At 39.6% G+C, this 18,700-nt stretch overlaps 1 protein-coding gene across 5 annotated transcripts in view; it reads right to left on the bottom strand.

The window, feature by feature from the left end:
• LOC115768625 (small conductance calcium-activated potassium channel protein) overlaps positions 1–18,700 on the bottom strand; it is an 87,237-nt gene that overhangs the window by 59,133 nt on the left and 9,404 nt on the right. For 4 of the 5 annotated variants that reach the window (XM_030713289.1, XM_030713284.1, XM_030713285.1 and 1 more), the window contains exon 2: positions 10,453–11,652. In XM_030713289.1, coding sequence (XP_030569149.1) covers positions 10,453–11,652 — 1,200 coding nt within the window. Of the gene's footprint in view, positions 1–41; positions 1,499–10,452; positions 11,653–18,700 lie in introns of those variants that run through there. The other variant, XM_030713286.1, reaches the window with a different exon arrangement.

Raw genomic sequence — 18,700 nt, 5'->3', positions numbered from 1 at the left:
TTGGCATTGAATCTGTTTGGGGGAGTTGGCCACGAACTTACCAGCACTGGGCGCTCGTTGGCATAGGAAAGCTTGCGGGTCTGACGCAGCGTCTCCAGCCAGAGGGAGGTGCGGCGTGACGCATTTGCGGCGCCACCAGCAAAGCCGCTGCCACCGCCACCACCGCCGCCAACGCTGGCGGTGCGCGTCATCATAACTGGCGGCAGCTGCGCTGACGTTGGCATTGCAATGTTCACGGCTGGGCACGTGCCTGGGAGCGTGTCCACGGCAACGGCAGCTGGCTGCACCGGGCCAGGACACGGGCACTTCTTGTAGAGGCTGCCCTTGCATTGGTTCTCCATGCAAGAGGCAGGCGACATGCCACACGGCACAACGCGCAGCAACTGTCAACTCGATTAACAATAACAACAAAAAAATAGTATAAAAAAATATATATGTATGTATTGGTATATTGGTTTGCTCCGATGATTTTTGTTCGCTTTCAGTGGCAATTTTCGCTAACACTTTTCATTTTCACTTAATTGCTTGTGGCAAATGCATTTTTCTGTTTTCCTATTTTTATTTTTCTATACGGTTTCGTTTTGGATTTTTGCTCGAACCGTTTCCACACAGTTTGAATGTTGATTTGTTTTTGATTTGCCCGAACGAATCGGCTGTTGATTTTCGTAAATTTTCAATTCGATTTTGCCGACATTCGGCTGCGTAATTGTCCAAAATGTAAACAAAACATGACCAAAACAACAACAACAGCAACAACGGCCTTTCAATTTGGCTCAAATACGTTTCTTTGACTTTCTGGCCATCTGTGTGGCTGGCTACGACCTGTGCCCGTCGGTCGCGCTCAATGCTCTTGCCCAGCCGAATATTGTTTTATTTATAATTATTTTCTTCTTTTTCTCTGTTTTTTTTTTTTTTGTTTTTTTTTTTTCGTGTGTGCTTTCCAATTTTCCGTCTAATTTTGCCGCAAAAGAAACGTTTTTGTCAGCACGCGTCGCGGATCGCGATTGTGGATTAGCCCATTCCCGATAACCGATTACCGATTGCCGCCGATTGCTGATTTGCTGGCAATTGAATGGAAACAGCTGGCGTCGCGACCGCTGAGAGAGACATCCGCATTGAACGCTAAACCGCCCACTGCCCCGCCCCCCCGTCAACAACGGATAGAAACAGGGCACTTTGCAGTCGAATGGAACCGACTGCGTAATGCCCGTTCACAGTCAATACATAATATAGATATATCTAGACAATCCAGTTCGAATGAGGCATCAAAAAGTTGGTATACAACTTTTCCACTCATTTCCACAGTGTCAGGTGGAATTTCCAAAAGCGAAACACATGAAAAACCTATTAGGTTAAACAAATGTGGAACACCTTTTGAATGACATTCACACCAGAATCAAATTAACTTGAGGCCGATTGGATGGTAAGCAAAAAAGTTGCACACAATCGATTGTCACGTTTTTTCCGCACCTGCGGGTGGAAACCCGTTGTACCAGCTCTTTCGATTTGACTTCTATCAATCAGTCAGTCAATCAAAAAATCAGAAGACAATTTTAAACATAAAAAATATTGATTTTTGCGATATATATGTTATGAATTGATTTGAAGAAGCGAACTTCAGTCTGACTGAAACGCGGAAAAACTAGAGATTTTCACTGTAGTTAAAGTGTTAGCTTTGCAGATCTCCCCGCTTGACGTCAATCAGTCAATCAATCAGTCATCAGGCAGAACAGTGCCAAATAGAAAGAAATACCTATTTTGCCCACATATATTTGCATAATTAATCTGAAGAAGAGACTATAACAGACTTGGGCAAACTATCGATGCTCTTGGTTGGCACGCCTCCAGTGGGCGTGGCTCCTGAGTTGTACAAAACCTATATACCCTTTTCACATTGCGAACGGGCATAAGAATCGGCTGCCTACGTCATGAAACGCTTCCTGCCTGCGCTTGCTCTCGCCGACAGCCTTCCCCCAACTTTAACGCAGACTCACAGCAGTATGATGCTCTCTTTTTAGCTATGGGTCTGACTGGCAGTGGACCCGGGCCAAAATCCTAATGGCCATTTGTCTGCTGACAGGTTTGTATGAACTTGAAGATGCCCTGTGCCGATGCAGCCATGACTCACAGCATTTACCCCTTTGCCCGCCCCGACCGCTCGTCCAAGAATTTCAAAAAAAAAAACCTTGTCCCACATGGCATTATTCCCAATAAAAATTACGAGTACCTCTGTACATGCACCAAAAAAAAAAAAGCAGAAAATACAAAAACAAAAAAAAATAAGCTTATTCAACAATTATTGGCGAGAGGCCAAAATTTGTTTTACAAAACGCTTTTAGCCAAATTTTAGGGCTATAAATTCCAGAAATTTAGAAATAGTTTTTTTTTTCTATTCTTTTTTGTATATTAAGAGACACACAACTTAATTTGACCGCAAACATTTATTATGGAAAGTTTACGACAAAACCTAAAAATGTCAGCTTGTATAAGACCCAAAACTTGTGTTCAAACGAATTGAAAGCACTTTTTATGGCACAAAATAAAAACTAAGTAAACAATAAAGAAGACAACAACTACAACAAAATACCCAAAGATTTCGAGTACAACATTTTGAGTATTTAGTTTGGGTTTTCAAATTGAATGCAAACAATTTATGTGCTGCAATTGCAACAGTTTCTGGTAGCAAAATTTACAATATGTTTCACCTTGCCTAGATATTATTCTGGGTCTTCTTTACGCAGTAGATATCCCTATGTATATTAGTGTTTGTCCAGACTGAGAGACGAACTGACAGACGGTGTAGCATGCGGGGCACAATTTGTAATTAAGCTTCATTTATGGAAAACATCAATAATATCGTTGCTACAAAAGGCAGGTCGCTGGTTCAAATTGAATGCAGTAGATTCGCATATATGAGATTTTGCCCCGATACAGACAGACAGATTGGTATCAAAGTGTACTCAGGCTTCCTTCGTGAGGAACTACAATAATAACCCAGCTTCAACTTCAACACATAATGTGCCCATGTATATACGAGTTTTTCCCAACTGACCGACTGTGCCCAATTTGCTTGCTTTTTATTTGATTGCAAACGTTGTTCAATGTTTTCATAGAGAACATCAATAATAACGCAGCGTTAAACGTGATAACAAGCGGCAGGTCGCTGGTTCAAATTTATCCCTATATATAAAGTAGTTTGAACCGATTGACTAACTGTCAGACTGGGCGCCATGCCGGGCTCAATTTGTACTCAAGCTTTCTTTATGGAGAACATAAATCAAATCGCAGCTATAAAAGCGCTAACGAACAGCAGGATGCTGGTTCAAATTCAACACATTATATCCCTATGTATAGAAGTATAGAATTGTTGTTGTACAAAGTTAGTAGATATTTTATATCGTAATAATTAATTAAAATTTTAATTAATTAAAAACATTTAATATATTTAATGTTTTATTCATTGATTAGATGTTAATCAATTTATTTATATTATGTTTATTCCACACACTTGGATCTTGGGATTGGATTCTCAAACAAAATACATATATAAGAAAATTCCTTGTTCTTAGAATTGACAGTCATATTTTGCTCAAGAAAGGGCAATTATTTTCGGCAAGCCGAATCGCAAACACGCTTGGTCACACCATAATATAAATACTAGTTCAGTTGCTCAAAAATTGTATTGATATTGGAAAAAAAAGAAAAGATTATTCCAGTTTTTAGCTAATTCCCGAAGTTGCTTAAGTAGAAAATTCAGTATTTTATACGACTGCAATAAACAAATAATATGTGTTATGTATATATATATATATTTTTTTTTTTGCTAAAATCAATAGTTAACATTTTTGTTCAGGCAATAAATTGGTGCATAAGATATGCATATGCAACAAACGTGTGCAGGGGCAACGGCAGGCAAACAGGAACAAATCTACGCTTACCTTGAAGATCTCTTAAATAATACTCGAACATTACTAATGCTGTATGTATATTTATAATATATATATATATCTAAAAGCAATAACGAGCTAAACAGCATATGAATGCAAATTCCGTGAATGAATGAGAATGTGAATGTGAATGAATGAATATAATCAGCATAATCAGAATCAGCTACAAGCGGCATTCAATGAACCATTGAATTTAGGTTTTTTTCAATTCAACGAGGCTCAAGCGAGCACAGGATGCGCACGAATACTATGAGTACGAATATGAGTACGACTATGAGTACTCAAAACAAACGAACAGCAACAAAAAAGGAAACGACGCATCCAATTTGCAAATGTATTCGAATTTTTTTTGTTTTTTTTTTTTTTTTTTTTGGTACTAAAAATGGTGCCATTAAATGTAATCGCAATCAAGTTTTAACTACAAAACTGTTTCAAATTTAGTAATTTAGTATTTTAGTACTGTTTTTGGTATTATTTGCTATAGTTGTTGGTATTTTGTATATACACAATACATAAAAATTCAACGTCAAAATGCTTATCGAAGTTGGGTTTGTTTTTAATTGCCATCAAATTTCTTTAGTTTTTTTGGTTGTTTTTTATTTATTTATTTTTTTTTGTTTTTTGGGAGGGGATTTGTAAGAAATTAGAATTAAATACCATTTTGGAGCATTGTAGCGTTTCGTTAGTGGCCTCTGTGAAGGCCCTTCTAAGTCGCAACTTTCGGCTTTCGGACAATGTGCGAGGCATTAGAAGAACGCCCTGAAGGAGGAATTATTGATGCGAATTGTGATTAGTACAGTTAGTTAATTAAATAGTTAGTTAGTATATATGAGGGTGGGGCTAGTATACAAACATAATTCTAAGCATAACTCGGCATCGGCAATTAAATAAACGCCATAATATTACATTTAAATATAGCTAGATATATAATAGATACATATATGGATATGTTAGTGTATAAGTATACTCAAATTGTTAATACCAAATAACTAAATAACTAAGACTTAGTTGAATACATATAATAATATGAGTAAGGATAGTTTTGATTAAAGTTTGGTGGTAAGGGTGGGCTTACAGAGGGGCTTTCAGGATTTTTGGTGTTCTACCCTTGTCAAGAAGGAGTCATCACCAAACCCAGATAGTATATACATATCAGATCCGCATCAACAACCGATATGATATAGGCTAGAAAGCCTGTCTGTCTGTCCGTCCAAACTATTCTCTCAGTTTTAAAGCTATCATCTTAAAACTCTGCATAGCTCCATCTTTCTGTTACGGACAGTACATATGTCGGAACCAGCTGGATCGGAGTACTATATCATATAGCTGCACAAAGGTACGTTCGGTAAAAAGTAGGTTCTTGGTATCGGATCACTCTTATATCTAGATAAATAGACTAATCGTGAAAGCAGACCTGGCATTCCAAAGAAGTTGAACAAAATGCATATAGCATAAACAGAAAAGTATGGCTATTTACGACGAGCCGAAGATGAAATACCCTTGCAGATATATGACTAAGAAGTGGCTATATGATATCGCAGACAGAGAAACTCGTAGATGCCAAGCTCGAGCAAAATATCTCAAGAAACTAAAACGATAAACTTTGCTCGATTGTTTTCATAAGATGCAGAAGTCTGATACGGCTAATATATCGTCAGGATATCCCCAAAACTGAGAGACTAGCTTATACATATTATATTAAGCTACAACCATCACGAGACAGACAGACGTGGCAATATCAACACGTCTCCCGATACTGATCAAGAAGTTATATACTTAAGGGCATTCGCAACATCTGCATCTATGCGTTGCATATCTCATGACAAAATCATAATACTCTCTAGAAGGGTATATGCTTTTTATTATCCAATGAGATTTTGAATAAATGAGTATGCGCGTAAGGGTATTAAGTCTGCGGCAACTGCTGTTAGGCTTGAGGCACGCCCAAAAGTAGGCAACGCCACAATGCGAATGAGAAAAACAAAATTTAAAAAAAAACACACACACACATAATAAATCAATAATGGATAATTATAAAAAAAAAAAGAAGAGGAAACATATGCACAGCGCCGGCAAATTAAAATGGCAAATTTGAAAATAATTACAAAATAATTAGCATGAGCCACAAAGCTAAATGCAAATGTATATCATTAACATATTAGCACAATGTGTGACCGTTTACAACTGACTAAATCCGTTAGTTTTTCCCACGCTAGCTGCCAAATTGAAAACTTTTAACAGCAAAGCGCCAACACGCATACGCCCGTCTGTGCGTGTTCGTGCGTGTGTGTGTGTGTGTGTGTGTGCGAGTGCACAATGAATGAAATGTTTGATGGCGTGTTGCATAATTAAGTGGAAAAAAGCTTTCAAAAGATGAAACAACTAAATGTAAACTTGCAAGCGGTGCGCAAGCTTTTGCGGCAAAGCTTTTAACTCGCGGCCGCGCAAAATGTCAAAGCTTTTTGTTTGTTTGTCGCGCGCACACACACAAACACAAACAGAAACACATGCATAGTTAATGCATATAGACAAGTATTTATTTATGGCTTGGCAGTACTTGAAATTGCATACAAAATTTATGCGGCCGGTCGGGTGCTCAAGCAGAACTTGAGCTGAAAGCTTAAAGCTTTTAAGGCTTTAAATATATGCAGAAGTCGGTATAAAATACAAATAGAAAGCAGCAAACTTGATTCTTTTATTGGTTTTGGTTTAAGCAATTGAATTGCCATAGGGCAAGCTATTATCATGCCCAAGACATCATTTTGCTCGGAGGCCATTAGCTTTGGCAAGTTTTGCAATGCGACAAAGCTTTTTGTCACACACAACACACAAACACACACACACACACACACACACACACACACACACACACACACAGGGAGAGAGAAATTGGTCATAAGCTGCTTTCCTGTTTAACGTCAATGCCGAACTTTTGTATGCCAAACTTCCCGCAAAGCCCCGACCCCACACCACCCTACCCCTCTCGAGCGTGCAACGAACGAAGTGTCAATTATCTAGAGCCGTTGCCGTTCTTGTTGTGGCCGCAGTGTCAACAAGGGTGAAAAAAATACCAAAAAAAATAAATAAACTAAATAAAAATACGAAAATAAAACCGAAAGTGATAAAAACGCGACACCAAATGTCAAAGAGTGAAAACATTCATCAATCATTTTAAGGTCACACACAGCCAGCGTGAAGAAAGGCGCTCGAGATATATAAAATCTATTGAAAGTTCAGACATTGTCAAATTTATTGATATTAATTACAATACCAATTATAATTCTATATTTAGTGCCGTTAACATTTGTTATTGGCCTCAGGCCAATGCTGGCTTAGAGTACGGGTTCGGGGTGGGTGGAGGGGGGGAGGGGTATCTTTATAAGCAGCACTGAAACAGCATTCATATTTAATAGCTGCGGTACGTGACAAGCAAGAGTCGGGTATAAGCGACTAGAAGATACCCAGAAACATGACAAATATTCTCGCCTCTTTCTAGACATACATACACAAAGGCACAACAAACACACACTAGCATGCACTCTGCTAGCTTGTCAGTTAATGTTAAAGTTAATCGTGCTTCTTCTTCCGTTGGACCCCACACTATAGAAAATAGCCTTATCTATCTTCGGTGTTCTTTGTCCGATCTTTATGAAATTTACAGGGCATATTTATGGCATCCAAACATGTGTGAAAACCAAAGCCCAAAGCTATATCTCAAAAAAACCCTGAGGTATGGCTAAAAGAGTTTTGCTGAAAATCGATACTTATCGATTTCATTAAAACAGCGTAAGCTATCGATAATTTGAAATGAAATTGTGCCGTGCGGGCAGTAGACGCGTTTACATACCAAATTATGTATCTCTTGCTGATATAATCTTCGAGATCGACGGGTCCATACAGATGGGACACACGGCTGGACAGAGAGTCGACTTTATGCTACCCTGCATACACTTGCACAAAACGAATATACCCAATTCAGACATTTTTATTGGGTTCGGTATATAAAAGAAAAATATATGAATATAAATTGACAACTTGAACTAATTTCAAATTCAAGTGAAATATGAATAATCAATTGCGTTGCGGGACGCTTTTCAATTGGGTAACGAGCGCTTTTCCATGAGTTTTACCACTCGAATTTGATTTACAGTCTTCTCTAGTTGCCTGGCAAAATAAATAAACCACTCAGCCACCCACGCAGCACACACACAGACAGACACACACCCATTCACACACACACACACACATATACAGAGTCAGAAACTAAGTGAACTCATGCCCAAGTTGTTGCTGGCGTAAACAAAAATTTTTTAATTATGATCGACAAAAAAGAAAATGAAAACAGAAAATATTATAATTAATATTATTGAGCCAGCGTGGCGTATGAGCAATATTGATTTTCACTAATAGGATTTCAGCGCGTGAATATGTGAAGCACACGAAGAAACAAAGCAACAACAACAGCAAAATTAGCAAAGAAAATCTAAAATATAAATGAAAAGCAAAAACGATGAAAATGCCTGAATGCCTATTAGAATGCTTAACTACTTAGTAGGCATGAAAATCAATTTGAGCAAAAATTACACAATAATTTGTTGTTGTTCTTTTCTTTTTTTTTTCGTTGTTGTTGTAGGCTTACAAACTAAGACTAGGACTTAGGGTAGATATTGGTAGATATAGCTACATATTTGGTATAGTAAGATTTTAAATAGATATCGACACGTGCAAGATAATGCATGAATAATACATGAGACAATTCAGTCGTCCAATCGAGCACATTTGCGCTCGATATTTATCGATAACATCAAGTTGTGACTATTCAAAATTTAAATTTATGATCAGCTAAATTATATACTTTCTCAAATTAATAATAGTATTTATATAACACAAGTTCGCAAACGTTTTTCCATCGATAGCTTTAGAAAGGTTGTGCCTATCGATAATTAATAAATTGTAAAGCTTTCATGTGTACTTTTCGTACAACTTATATAACCTATTCAAGCTCGTTATAGTTAAAGTATATACACAAATATTCGTTTCGGTTTCAATACAACTTAAAAGCATCAAATCAGCTGCTTTTAGAGATGGCATAACTATCGATATTTTTAATGAGTTATAATTGAATGAATGTAACATTCGAATTCATTATATCCCGATTTTCATACTAGGGAAAAGTTTAAAACACATTTTAGAGCACGCTAGATTGTAGGTCTGCAAAGCTTGAACATCGACAGCTGTCGTTCGCTTTGGTCAATTACTATTTTAGGCCTAACCTGATAGGAATTTCAATGCTTTTTACGAGTTTACCAAACACAAACGTAATCAATTTGCTCAAGCATAAGTCTGAAAGTATGACATATAAAACTACATTTTCAGACCTTATAAAGAGCGTGGTTGAGCTTTATTTAGCTGATAATCCAGTTGGTTATATTAATAGAGTCTTAACAAAATCGAAGATGTTTTGTCGTAAAGTCTTTATTTAAGTGTTGTATTATTTAAACTGGTATTAAAATGACGATGTCTAAAACCAATCACACAAGCTTAACCTTAAGGGTAGGCAATTATTTGCAACGTAAGCCGAATGGCAGAGCTAATTAGTCCTTGCCACTCTCAAGTGGCGATTGCCCAAGGTAAGAACAAGATGAACTATTAGTGTAGATTGAATTGATTAAAAATGATTAACAAAGAGCTGCGTTTAACTGGACCTAATGAAGACTGACCCCTACTTGTTTTTCTGCTTATTATTTTCTTTATCAAGTACAATTAAAATTAATTGCATTTGTTATCGTTATGTGGCGATAAGTAACGACTATCGTTAGCTGCCCATCTCTATTTAGCTGGCTAATTGTGGATAACCCAAGTGGACAGGTTTCTTAATCAGGCAATAAAAAAGAAAACTTTGCCGGCTAAATGAATAAAATGGAAAAGTTGTCAATGCGGCAAGTTTACTTTTTGCTTTGCGAGCTGCCAACTTGTTGCAAAGTTGCGCCAGTGTGGCCAATCAATATCACAGAGCATTAAATTTCAACCGAAATCAATTAAAATTAATTGCGCCGCTGAAAGCAACGGTAATCAAGGCTGGTGTGTCTAGTATATACAACTTTTTTTTGCTCCATCCACTTACTTTTTAGTCTGTTCTGGTTTTCTTTTTTCATTTTTTTTTTTTTAATGGGGTGGGTTGGCTAAACGTTGAGGCAAACACATAACATCGAGTGCGCGGGGAGCGGGTGACACTACACGTTTACATACTCGTAGTATGGGTTTCTATGTAGTACAGTGTACACCAAAGATACATAGAGATAGAGAGAGAGGGAGAGAAAGAGACAGTTTATTGAGGCTATGTACACACACTTTGAGGTAAAGCTATTTCTAGGCACATTTAGTTGAGGTTATGTACACAGCCAAAATTCCCTTAGACCCCAATATCCCTTTGGGCCAGTTTGCTAGCATTTCCTTTGTTTTCGGGGGCCGGGTTGAATTGGAAAATAAACACATTGTCGCTTACCTGTTTGAATGGACGCATGCCGCCATTGATCCTCAGGGAATCGGCGGCAATGCCCGCAATGCCATCTGTGGTGCTTTCCCGCAGCTGCTTGAGGGACACATTCGGTACCGTGTGGGAGTGGCCGCAGGAGCTGTGCGAGCCACAGCAAATGGCCGTGGTGCTCGACTCCGGCTGTGAGCTCTGCCTGATGATCCGCGAACCGTTTGTCGGTGATGATGTGATTAACACTGGCGGCACCTGTGTCTGTTGATAATGATGCAGCTGCAATTGTTGCTGATGCAGCTGCAATTGTTGCTGATGCAGCTGCTGGTGATGCGGATGCTGATGCTGCTGCAGCAGCTGGTGCTGCAGCTGCTGATGCTGCTGCTGTTGGAGGGCTGAGTTTGATATGCATATGGCCATCGAGCTGGTCAGGTTACCCTGTTGGAAGGCACTTTTCACGCTGTCCCGCGAGGCAGATCGATCGATCTGGCCGCCCGTCGAGATGGGCGTCGTCGATGCCCGTCGACTGCAATTGCGGCAGGCACGACAGCGACTGGGCGCACTTGGCGGTATGCTGGATGATAGATTCTGATATGATGATGTGCCCAAATTGGGATGACTTGAGCCGGTGCCCGTTCCCGTTCCCATTCCCGTACCCGTTCCCGTTCCCGTGCCGTCATGCGGTTTCAGGCTTAAATTCATAATTGATATGGTCGGTTTCTGTTGCTGCTGCTGCTGCTGCTGGATCTGCTGTTCCTGCTGGTGCGGCTGTTGCTGCTTGGTCAGAGCACCGCCAGCCAAGCTGGCCGATGCCGATATTGTTGTTGTTGTTGATGTGTTTTGTGTTAGTTCTTGGTCCTCTTCGTGTACTTCAATGTCAGGCACAATGGCGGCACGCAGCCCCTGCTCAATATCCTCATCGTTGTGCCCAACACCAATGCCGCCTCGCATACTCTCCTCGGAGCCCATGCGGATATGCTGCGACTGCTGCGGACTTGTCAGATATGTGGATGTCCGATCCTGACGCATCAGCGTCGGTTTGCCACCGGACGTGGAAGCCATATTGTTCGATGTTGGTCCATTTGCCGAGCTGCTCTTCACCTGCCGCAGCAATGCGGTTCGCCCGCCCTTCGTTGGGTTCGATACAAGCAGCGAGTCCGTCTCCTCGGAGCTAACATAGCCCGAGTTGGCGTTCTCCTTTAGCTTTTGAATTGACATCTGCAATGGGAAATGGGAAAATGGAAAAGCGATTAGCACTTTAGTTGACATTTCACAGCTATCATCGTAAATTCCATTAAAACAATTCAATTGATTTTTCATTAAATTTAATTTATCCAATTTTAGATTTTAGATTATTTTTTCTGTTTCCCTAAAAACGTCAAAGTGCTACTCTAATATTTTTAGCCATACCAATAAAACAAGTAAGTGACTCTAGTCGGGAGTCCCCGACTAGGGGATACCCTGCAACCTCTTCAAACAACACCAAATGCAGCTCACGATACAAGCTTAAGTTTGCTTAAGCACTAATAAAAGTAAACTAACCTCAATAGAGCTCGAAAATATGAAAGATACTCTTCTAAAAGCTAGATGTCAAATTTGGGGACTCTAGTTCTTAAAACCTTAGCGATTTGCTCAAAGAACAGCATTTCGATATTGATTCTTATCGATTGCTTGAAAAAGGGACAAGTTATCGATTATCGGAAACAAGTTCGTACTGCGCGGGCCCTAGTAAGACCTACGCTCTGAAGTTCTCTCTAGCTTATATAGCTCTTCTGAGATCCTTGCATTCATACATACGTATGGACGGACAGAGAGATGGGACTGGCTAGATCGAGTCGTCTATTGATGCTGATCGAGAACATATAACTTTATGGGGTCGGAGATGCTTCCTTCCCTTCCCTTTCCTTTCCTAAGTATCATGTACGTCATTCACATATAAAACAAGAGGAAAGAAATCCAGATTATTTTAATCAGACTTCAAAGTTCCTGTCATGACCACGTTAGTTGGCATGAAGTTTAAATTTATAATACTTTGGCTTCTTATCCTTATGTCAACGAAATGTCAGGCTTGTGTAAAATCAATTATCTATCGCATGAAGTTAAATCCCAAATTATAGCTACGGTTCGATTTCTTAACTTGAAGTTGATGTTAGGAATAAAGCATAATTGTACGAAATTTTGCCAAAGTAACCTCTAACCTCTTGTCAGTACGTAAGCTTAACGTGGGCAGAGATCGGCTCTCTTGTGATATACAAAAGAGAAGTTTAACCTTCGCAAGAGAAGCTGACATAGGCAAAAGCTTGCCGAGACCAAGTTCAGCGAAGCAAAAAGCTTTTGTCAACTATAAGAAGAAGAAGAAGAAGTAGTAAGAGATAACGACAGAAAGTTCATAGATACGAGCAATAAGCACGTGTACGAAAGCAGAGCTATGCATATGGAAAGACAGGTGTGTGTATCTGTGTGTGTGTGCGTACAAGTGTGTGTAACTGTATGTTTGTTTGTTTGTATTTGCAATGCTAAGCCCGCTGAGGTGGAAAACTTGATGACCGCACACCTACGGGATGGCAAACATTGAAATGCAAACATGAACTCACGCACATGAGCTTAGGCTGTGTGTGTGTGCGGGTGTGTGTGTGTGTAAAGTATTTCTATATTTTATATGCAAAGCTATGGCGGGTTGGATCGACTGGTTGGTCGCTTGGCTGCTTGGCTGCCTGGATGGGGGTGTGTGTATATGTAAGTGTGTAAGTGTGTATATGCCGTGGCTCGACTCGTGCCGATTGACAGGTGGGCGGCGTCGATGGGTGGTTGGGTGGTTGGGCGGTTTGGTCAGGTTTGGTTGGCTTGGTTCGCTTGGTCTGCGCGCACAGGTGGATGCCACGAAAAACTAATTTGGAAACAACTTTCAAAATCTAACAATGAAAATCAATAATTCAGCTATAAATACAAACGAGCATTGTAAATTATGCAAGAAAGTCGCCTCTCGCACCACCGAACACAACCTACTCAAATATGTTGGAATACCCTGTAGGCTAATGTTAGCCAAATGCTATAGTTAAAATATGCAATGCTCTATATATGACTGCAATATTCGCTTAGCTATTCAACCATAACAGAAATAACTATCGACATTGATATTGATTCATTTATCAATATCGCTGTTATGAACAGGGTTATCGATCGCTTGTGTCATTGCTCACATCGATAATACAGTCAATAATACAAGATATGCCGCCGTTAATATTGTTGAAACTATCGATAGGGTAATCGATGATATTGATTGTGTAATGTTTGCTGTTTCAAGTGCAAACGATGACAGCATTAATATTGTGACTTTCGATAGCAGCATTGCAGCTGTACATGTATCGAGCATGACTATCGATAGTTCGACACGTCTACATTTAATACCGTTAGTCGTGTTATTTTTGGTTTAGGCTACTTTATAGGTTGAAAGCTTTGTATGCTCACTATTCGAATTAGAGGGCATGCTTCTGTCGAGCACTTTCGACTAAAGCCTTCTTATTTGCAATTGTTGTCATTATTGTTGCCTTGAGCAATTGTTCCATTTCGACACGGGACTCGCAATAGCACAACAACGACAACGACAACAGTAACAATAACAATAACAGTAACACAATTACAATAACACTAACAGAGGACATGAGTCTGGGGACATGAGCGACACGAAATGTAAAAAGTCGAAACACCTGAGCACCACCAAAAACCCACCAAACCAACATCCAACCACATCGGGCAGCCATTCGCCTAGCCGCTACCCGTTGGCAATTCGAGCGTGCCGCTAATAATAGTCGATGCCCCAGTCCAGGTCCCACAGACAGAGGCCCAAGCCCAGTCCCCAGTTGCCAGTCCATGGGCCAGACAATCCATTGCCAGCAATTGTGGCAACAAATTGGGTTAAAATTTTTCACAACATACATACATACATATGCACATAAAACAATTTATTTACACCAAATGCTAGAAAAGCTCAGAGAAATTTCTTGAATTCGTCAGTAATAAAAAGAAGAATTACTTCTTTATTTTCAATATAAATTTTATCAAAAGTGAATTTGATTACTTTTAAAAAATGTTTAATTTTATAACTTTTTTCTAACATGCTGGGCACCAGGTTTTTTTTTGAGTGCACACCTCTTTCAGGCATTACAGTTCACAGGCCAACACTGGCTGCTACCAGTGTTGTGAATGGGCCACGTTGTGGCATAATGTGCACCTGCATATGGCGACTGCTACGTGAATTTAATTTTCCAAGCTTCAATTTAAAAAGAGCCATTAAAAACAGTCGTTGATGGGGTCTGTTTTTTTTTTTTTTCTTTTTTTTTTTATATTGACTGCACTGTCGGGTAATTTATGACAGGCTGGGTCTGGGTCTGGGTCTAAGTCTGTGAAGCCCCTTACCCAGAAAGTTAAACAATATTATTATGGCATACATAGCACACACACACTCACACACACATGCACACACAGAGAGGTAAATGTCCTTGTAATTCAGTTGGCGAAGCGACTTAAGTTCCAGAATTTTAAAATTGGCTCATTATCCATAACAACAAGCAGGGCGAACAGAGTTATTTCCATAGCATATTCAAATTACTAAGTGTTGGATAATAATTGAAGAATTATAATGACAGGCAGAATATTTTATAAACAACTATCCATTGGAAGACACCATTTGCGACGCAATAAATTGTATATGTATATATATTATATACATATATATTCTTGATGGGAACGAAACCAGGATCTTAGTTTTGAAGGTATCTAAATGGGACTTGGACTAGATGCGTCGTTTGGATTGTATTGCTATTCTATATATGTAGCTGTTAGTTTGTTTGAGCAAATACTGATCTCTTCTATGTAGAAGTCTTTGTTTTCTCAAGATTACCTTACTATACTTATCTCTATATCACTATAGCTTCCATAGGAAAGATGATTAAGGAATTGTAAAACTCAATAAAATATTTAAGTCCTTAACACAACATTTTAGAAATATCTTCATTTTCATTCACATCAATCAGGTGTCTAAATTTGCTGAAAATTAAGAAGCAATATATGATCAAAATCGTACAAATAAATCACTTAGTCCCAAACTCATGTCCTGTGATTGTAAAGATCGTAATAAATACCTAAGTCTTAGATATGCATATATCGATATCGAAATAAGCGTTGCATGTATCGACATGTATCGATTTATAGCAAGCTGAATTGATGTATTTAACAGACTTTTGAGCGATCGTTCGCAGAGAATGGATGGTCGAAATGGTTGAAAACGTAAAGTTGTCAAATAAAGATATAGAAAACAAAAAGATTTAATGCCCATGTAGACATTTCCCTCTTGCAGATTTATCAGAATAAAGAAGCTCGATAAAGCTGGGTTTGATGAGAATATCTTGGAAAAAAAAAACGTTTTTGTTATAAGTTTCACTATGCTAGCTACATGTAGGCAATACTGCGATATCATATATCTACCAATCAATCGCTAATACAAATAATACAGATTCCATAAGCCAGATCTAGAGTATTTAACTATTTGGATCCCTCACCCATTCTCTCAAAAAATTTAAAGAAATATTCTAGTTCTAATTCTAGTCTTGTCCTTGGATATATATAGACGTTGTAAAGGTCGGACAGTAAAGACCGAAGTTATTTGAGAGCGTACTTCCCTTTATGTGTGGAGAGGGAGGGGGCTAAGAAAACACAAATTTGGTCTTTGCCTTAGATTTATACAGATTTTTGTATACCTGATTCAAGCCGTGCAATATTTTGCACGAAGCGTCATGAAGCTCCATCTGTGTGTGTGTATATGCATGTATAGAAAGTACGCGAAGCATTCTCAGATGTTTTTTTTTTGTGGTTAAATTTTGTATGATTTCTCAAAAATTGAAAAGGAAAATAATTTTGCGAGATATAACCTTGTATACAAAGACTTTGTATGGCATATTTACGCTCTGAAAATGTCATAGAGATTGGACAATAAACAACAAAGTTATTTGAGAATCTGGTGTCCTTAGTGTGGGGGCTAAAAGAAGAAGAAGCAAGTCAAGCATGTTTGTGTGTGTGTGTGTGTGAAGAAAGCAGGACAGAGCATTCTCAAGTTTTTGTTTTTATACCCTGAACCCATTAAAAATGGGTATAAGGGTATATTGTATTTGTGCGAAAGCCAAATGTATGTAACAGGCAGAAGGAAGCATAACCCCATAAAGTATATATATTCTTGATCAGCATCAATAGCCGAGTCGATCTAGCCATGTCCGTCTGTCCGTATGTATGAACGCAAGGATCTCAGAACCTATAAGAGCTAGAGACTTTTAATTTAAGATGTAGGTGCTCCTAGTTCCCGCGCAGATCGAGTTTGTTTCCGGTAATCGATAGCTTACTCCGTTTCCAATCAATCAATTTTGGTAAATAATAAGAGCTAGAGTCACCAAACTTGACATATAGCTTCTAAAATAGAATATATATATGCATTTGATGTTGGAAGAAGAAGGTTCAGGGTATCCCCTAGTCGGGAGCTCCCGACTAGAACCTCTTACTTGTTTTTTTACAAGTTTGTCCAATTTCTCAGTAAAATTGTATGAGATTTATGGGGATTGGGGCGATGGGTTCTTTGCCCATTTGAAGTGCGTCATGTATAGCATTGATAGAGTCTCTATTAATTGTTTTTAGAAACGGGACAAATTCGAACAATGGACATATTGTGCGGCGAACAGTGATTGACTTGAGAGCGCGTGTGAATATCCAGCGAGATGCGGGAACGGAAGTTGCATACTGCTGGCGCTCACTGTGCCGGGGGTATAAGTTATGTGCCAGTTGGCCAGGTAACCCAGATGTCATTCAGCAGTCGGCGTTAAAACATGCCACACAGCCCGGCCAATAACAATAAAACAACGGCGACAACAACGGCAACAGCGGCTGCAGGACACGGACTCGTGTCCGAAGCAGAGCAACTGGCTTCAGTAGAAAAACAAAGCCAACAAAAAGGAAAATACAAATAAAAGAAAAAAGCCGGAAAAAAAGCAACAACAAAAATCTATTGTGTAATGGCCGCTTCAGGTTTGCCCATTCAAACCTGATAGCCTTGTTTAATGGCCTGGCCACAATTCCGGACAACGCCTCCCGTGCCAGTCACCCGTTCACGCCCCCCTTCTCGACGAGCCGCTTGATTCCACGTGCGCCAATCCCCAATACGCGTTGCCTCGTAACCGACAGGTTCCTCCCCTCTCCTTTGGGCTCTACTCGAATTCGACGTTCGCATGTAGAGATAAAAATTTATTGCACAACTCAAAATCAGAGGCCGAGCTGCGTCCTGGCGCTGAGCTTTGTGCAATTATTGTTGTTGTTGCCGTTCATCTGTTCCAAGGACTGACCCCTCACATATACTTGTATAATATATATATACGTATATATAAATTCATTATGGTACTAAGGAAACAAGCAAATCGTTAACTTGGCTCAAGCCGGGCACATTTTTATTTCCAGCTTAGAAGAGAATAGTCTGCCGACCTCGTTGCATTCGTCAAGCACATTTGAAAGGACGGCCATAACGAATGGATAAGTTACGGCCAAATGCCTTTTATAAGGCAGTTACCTAACGCCAACGGTAGGTGCCCATTTGGATACGGCCGCTGACGTCAGTGGGGCCACAAGGAGCAGCTGGAAACGATGACAAAAGCGAACTGTGGGCAGCGCAACAATAAGGAAGAAGCGTAGCGAGAAGTGCCTTAAACGATTCCATACCTCAATTATGCATTTAAATGTGAAGGGAAGTTGAAGGCGAGGCGAGAAGCAGAGTGAGAAGCAGATAGTAAAGCGCTGACAAACAAGTTAAGCGAGAAGCGATGCATAAAGTGATGCGAGAAGTTAAGTAAATGCCAACGGTAAGTGCCTATTTGGACACGGCCGCTGACGTCAGTGGGGCCACATGGAGCAGCTGGAAACGATGACAAAAGCGAACTGTGGGCAGCGCAATAATAAGGAAGAAGCGTAGCGAGAAGTGCCTTAAGCGATTCCATACCTCATTAATGCATTTAAAGGTGAAGGGAAGTTGAAGGCGAGGCGAGAAGCAGAGTGAAAATCATGCGTGCATTCAAACAGAGAAGCGTTGACAATCAAGTTAAGCAAGAAGTTAAGTAAACGCCAACAGCAGAAGCCCATTTGGACACGGCCGCTGACCTCAGTGGGGTCAGAAACGATGACAAAAGCGAAGGGAGAAGCGTATCGAGAAGTGCTTTAAACGTTTTCATGCGTCATT

Source organism: Drosophila novamexicana, unplaced genomic scaffold (genome assembly GCF_003285875.2).
Source record: "Drosophila novamexicana strain 15010-1031.04,08,12 unplaced genomic scaffold, DnovRS2.1 tig00001856-arrow-arrow-pilon, whole genome shotgun sequence".
Lineage (NCBI taxonomy): Eukaryota > Metazoa > Arthropoda > Insecta > Diptera > Drosophilidae > Drosophila > Drosophila novamexicana.
The sequence above is the reverse complement of the archived record's forward strand: the minus strand, read 5'-3'. Positions and strand labels throughout refer to the sequence as shown.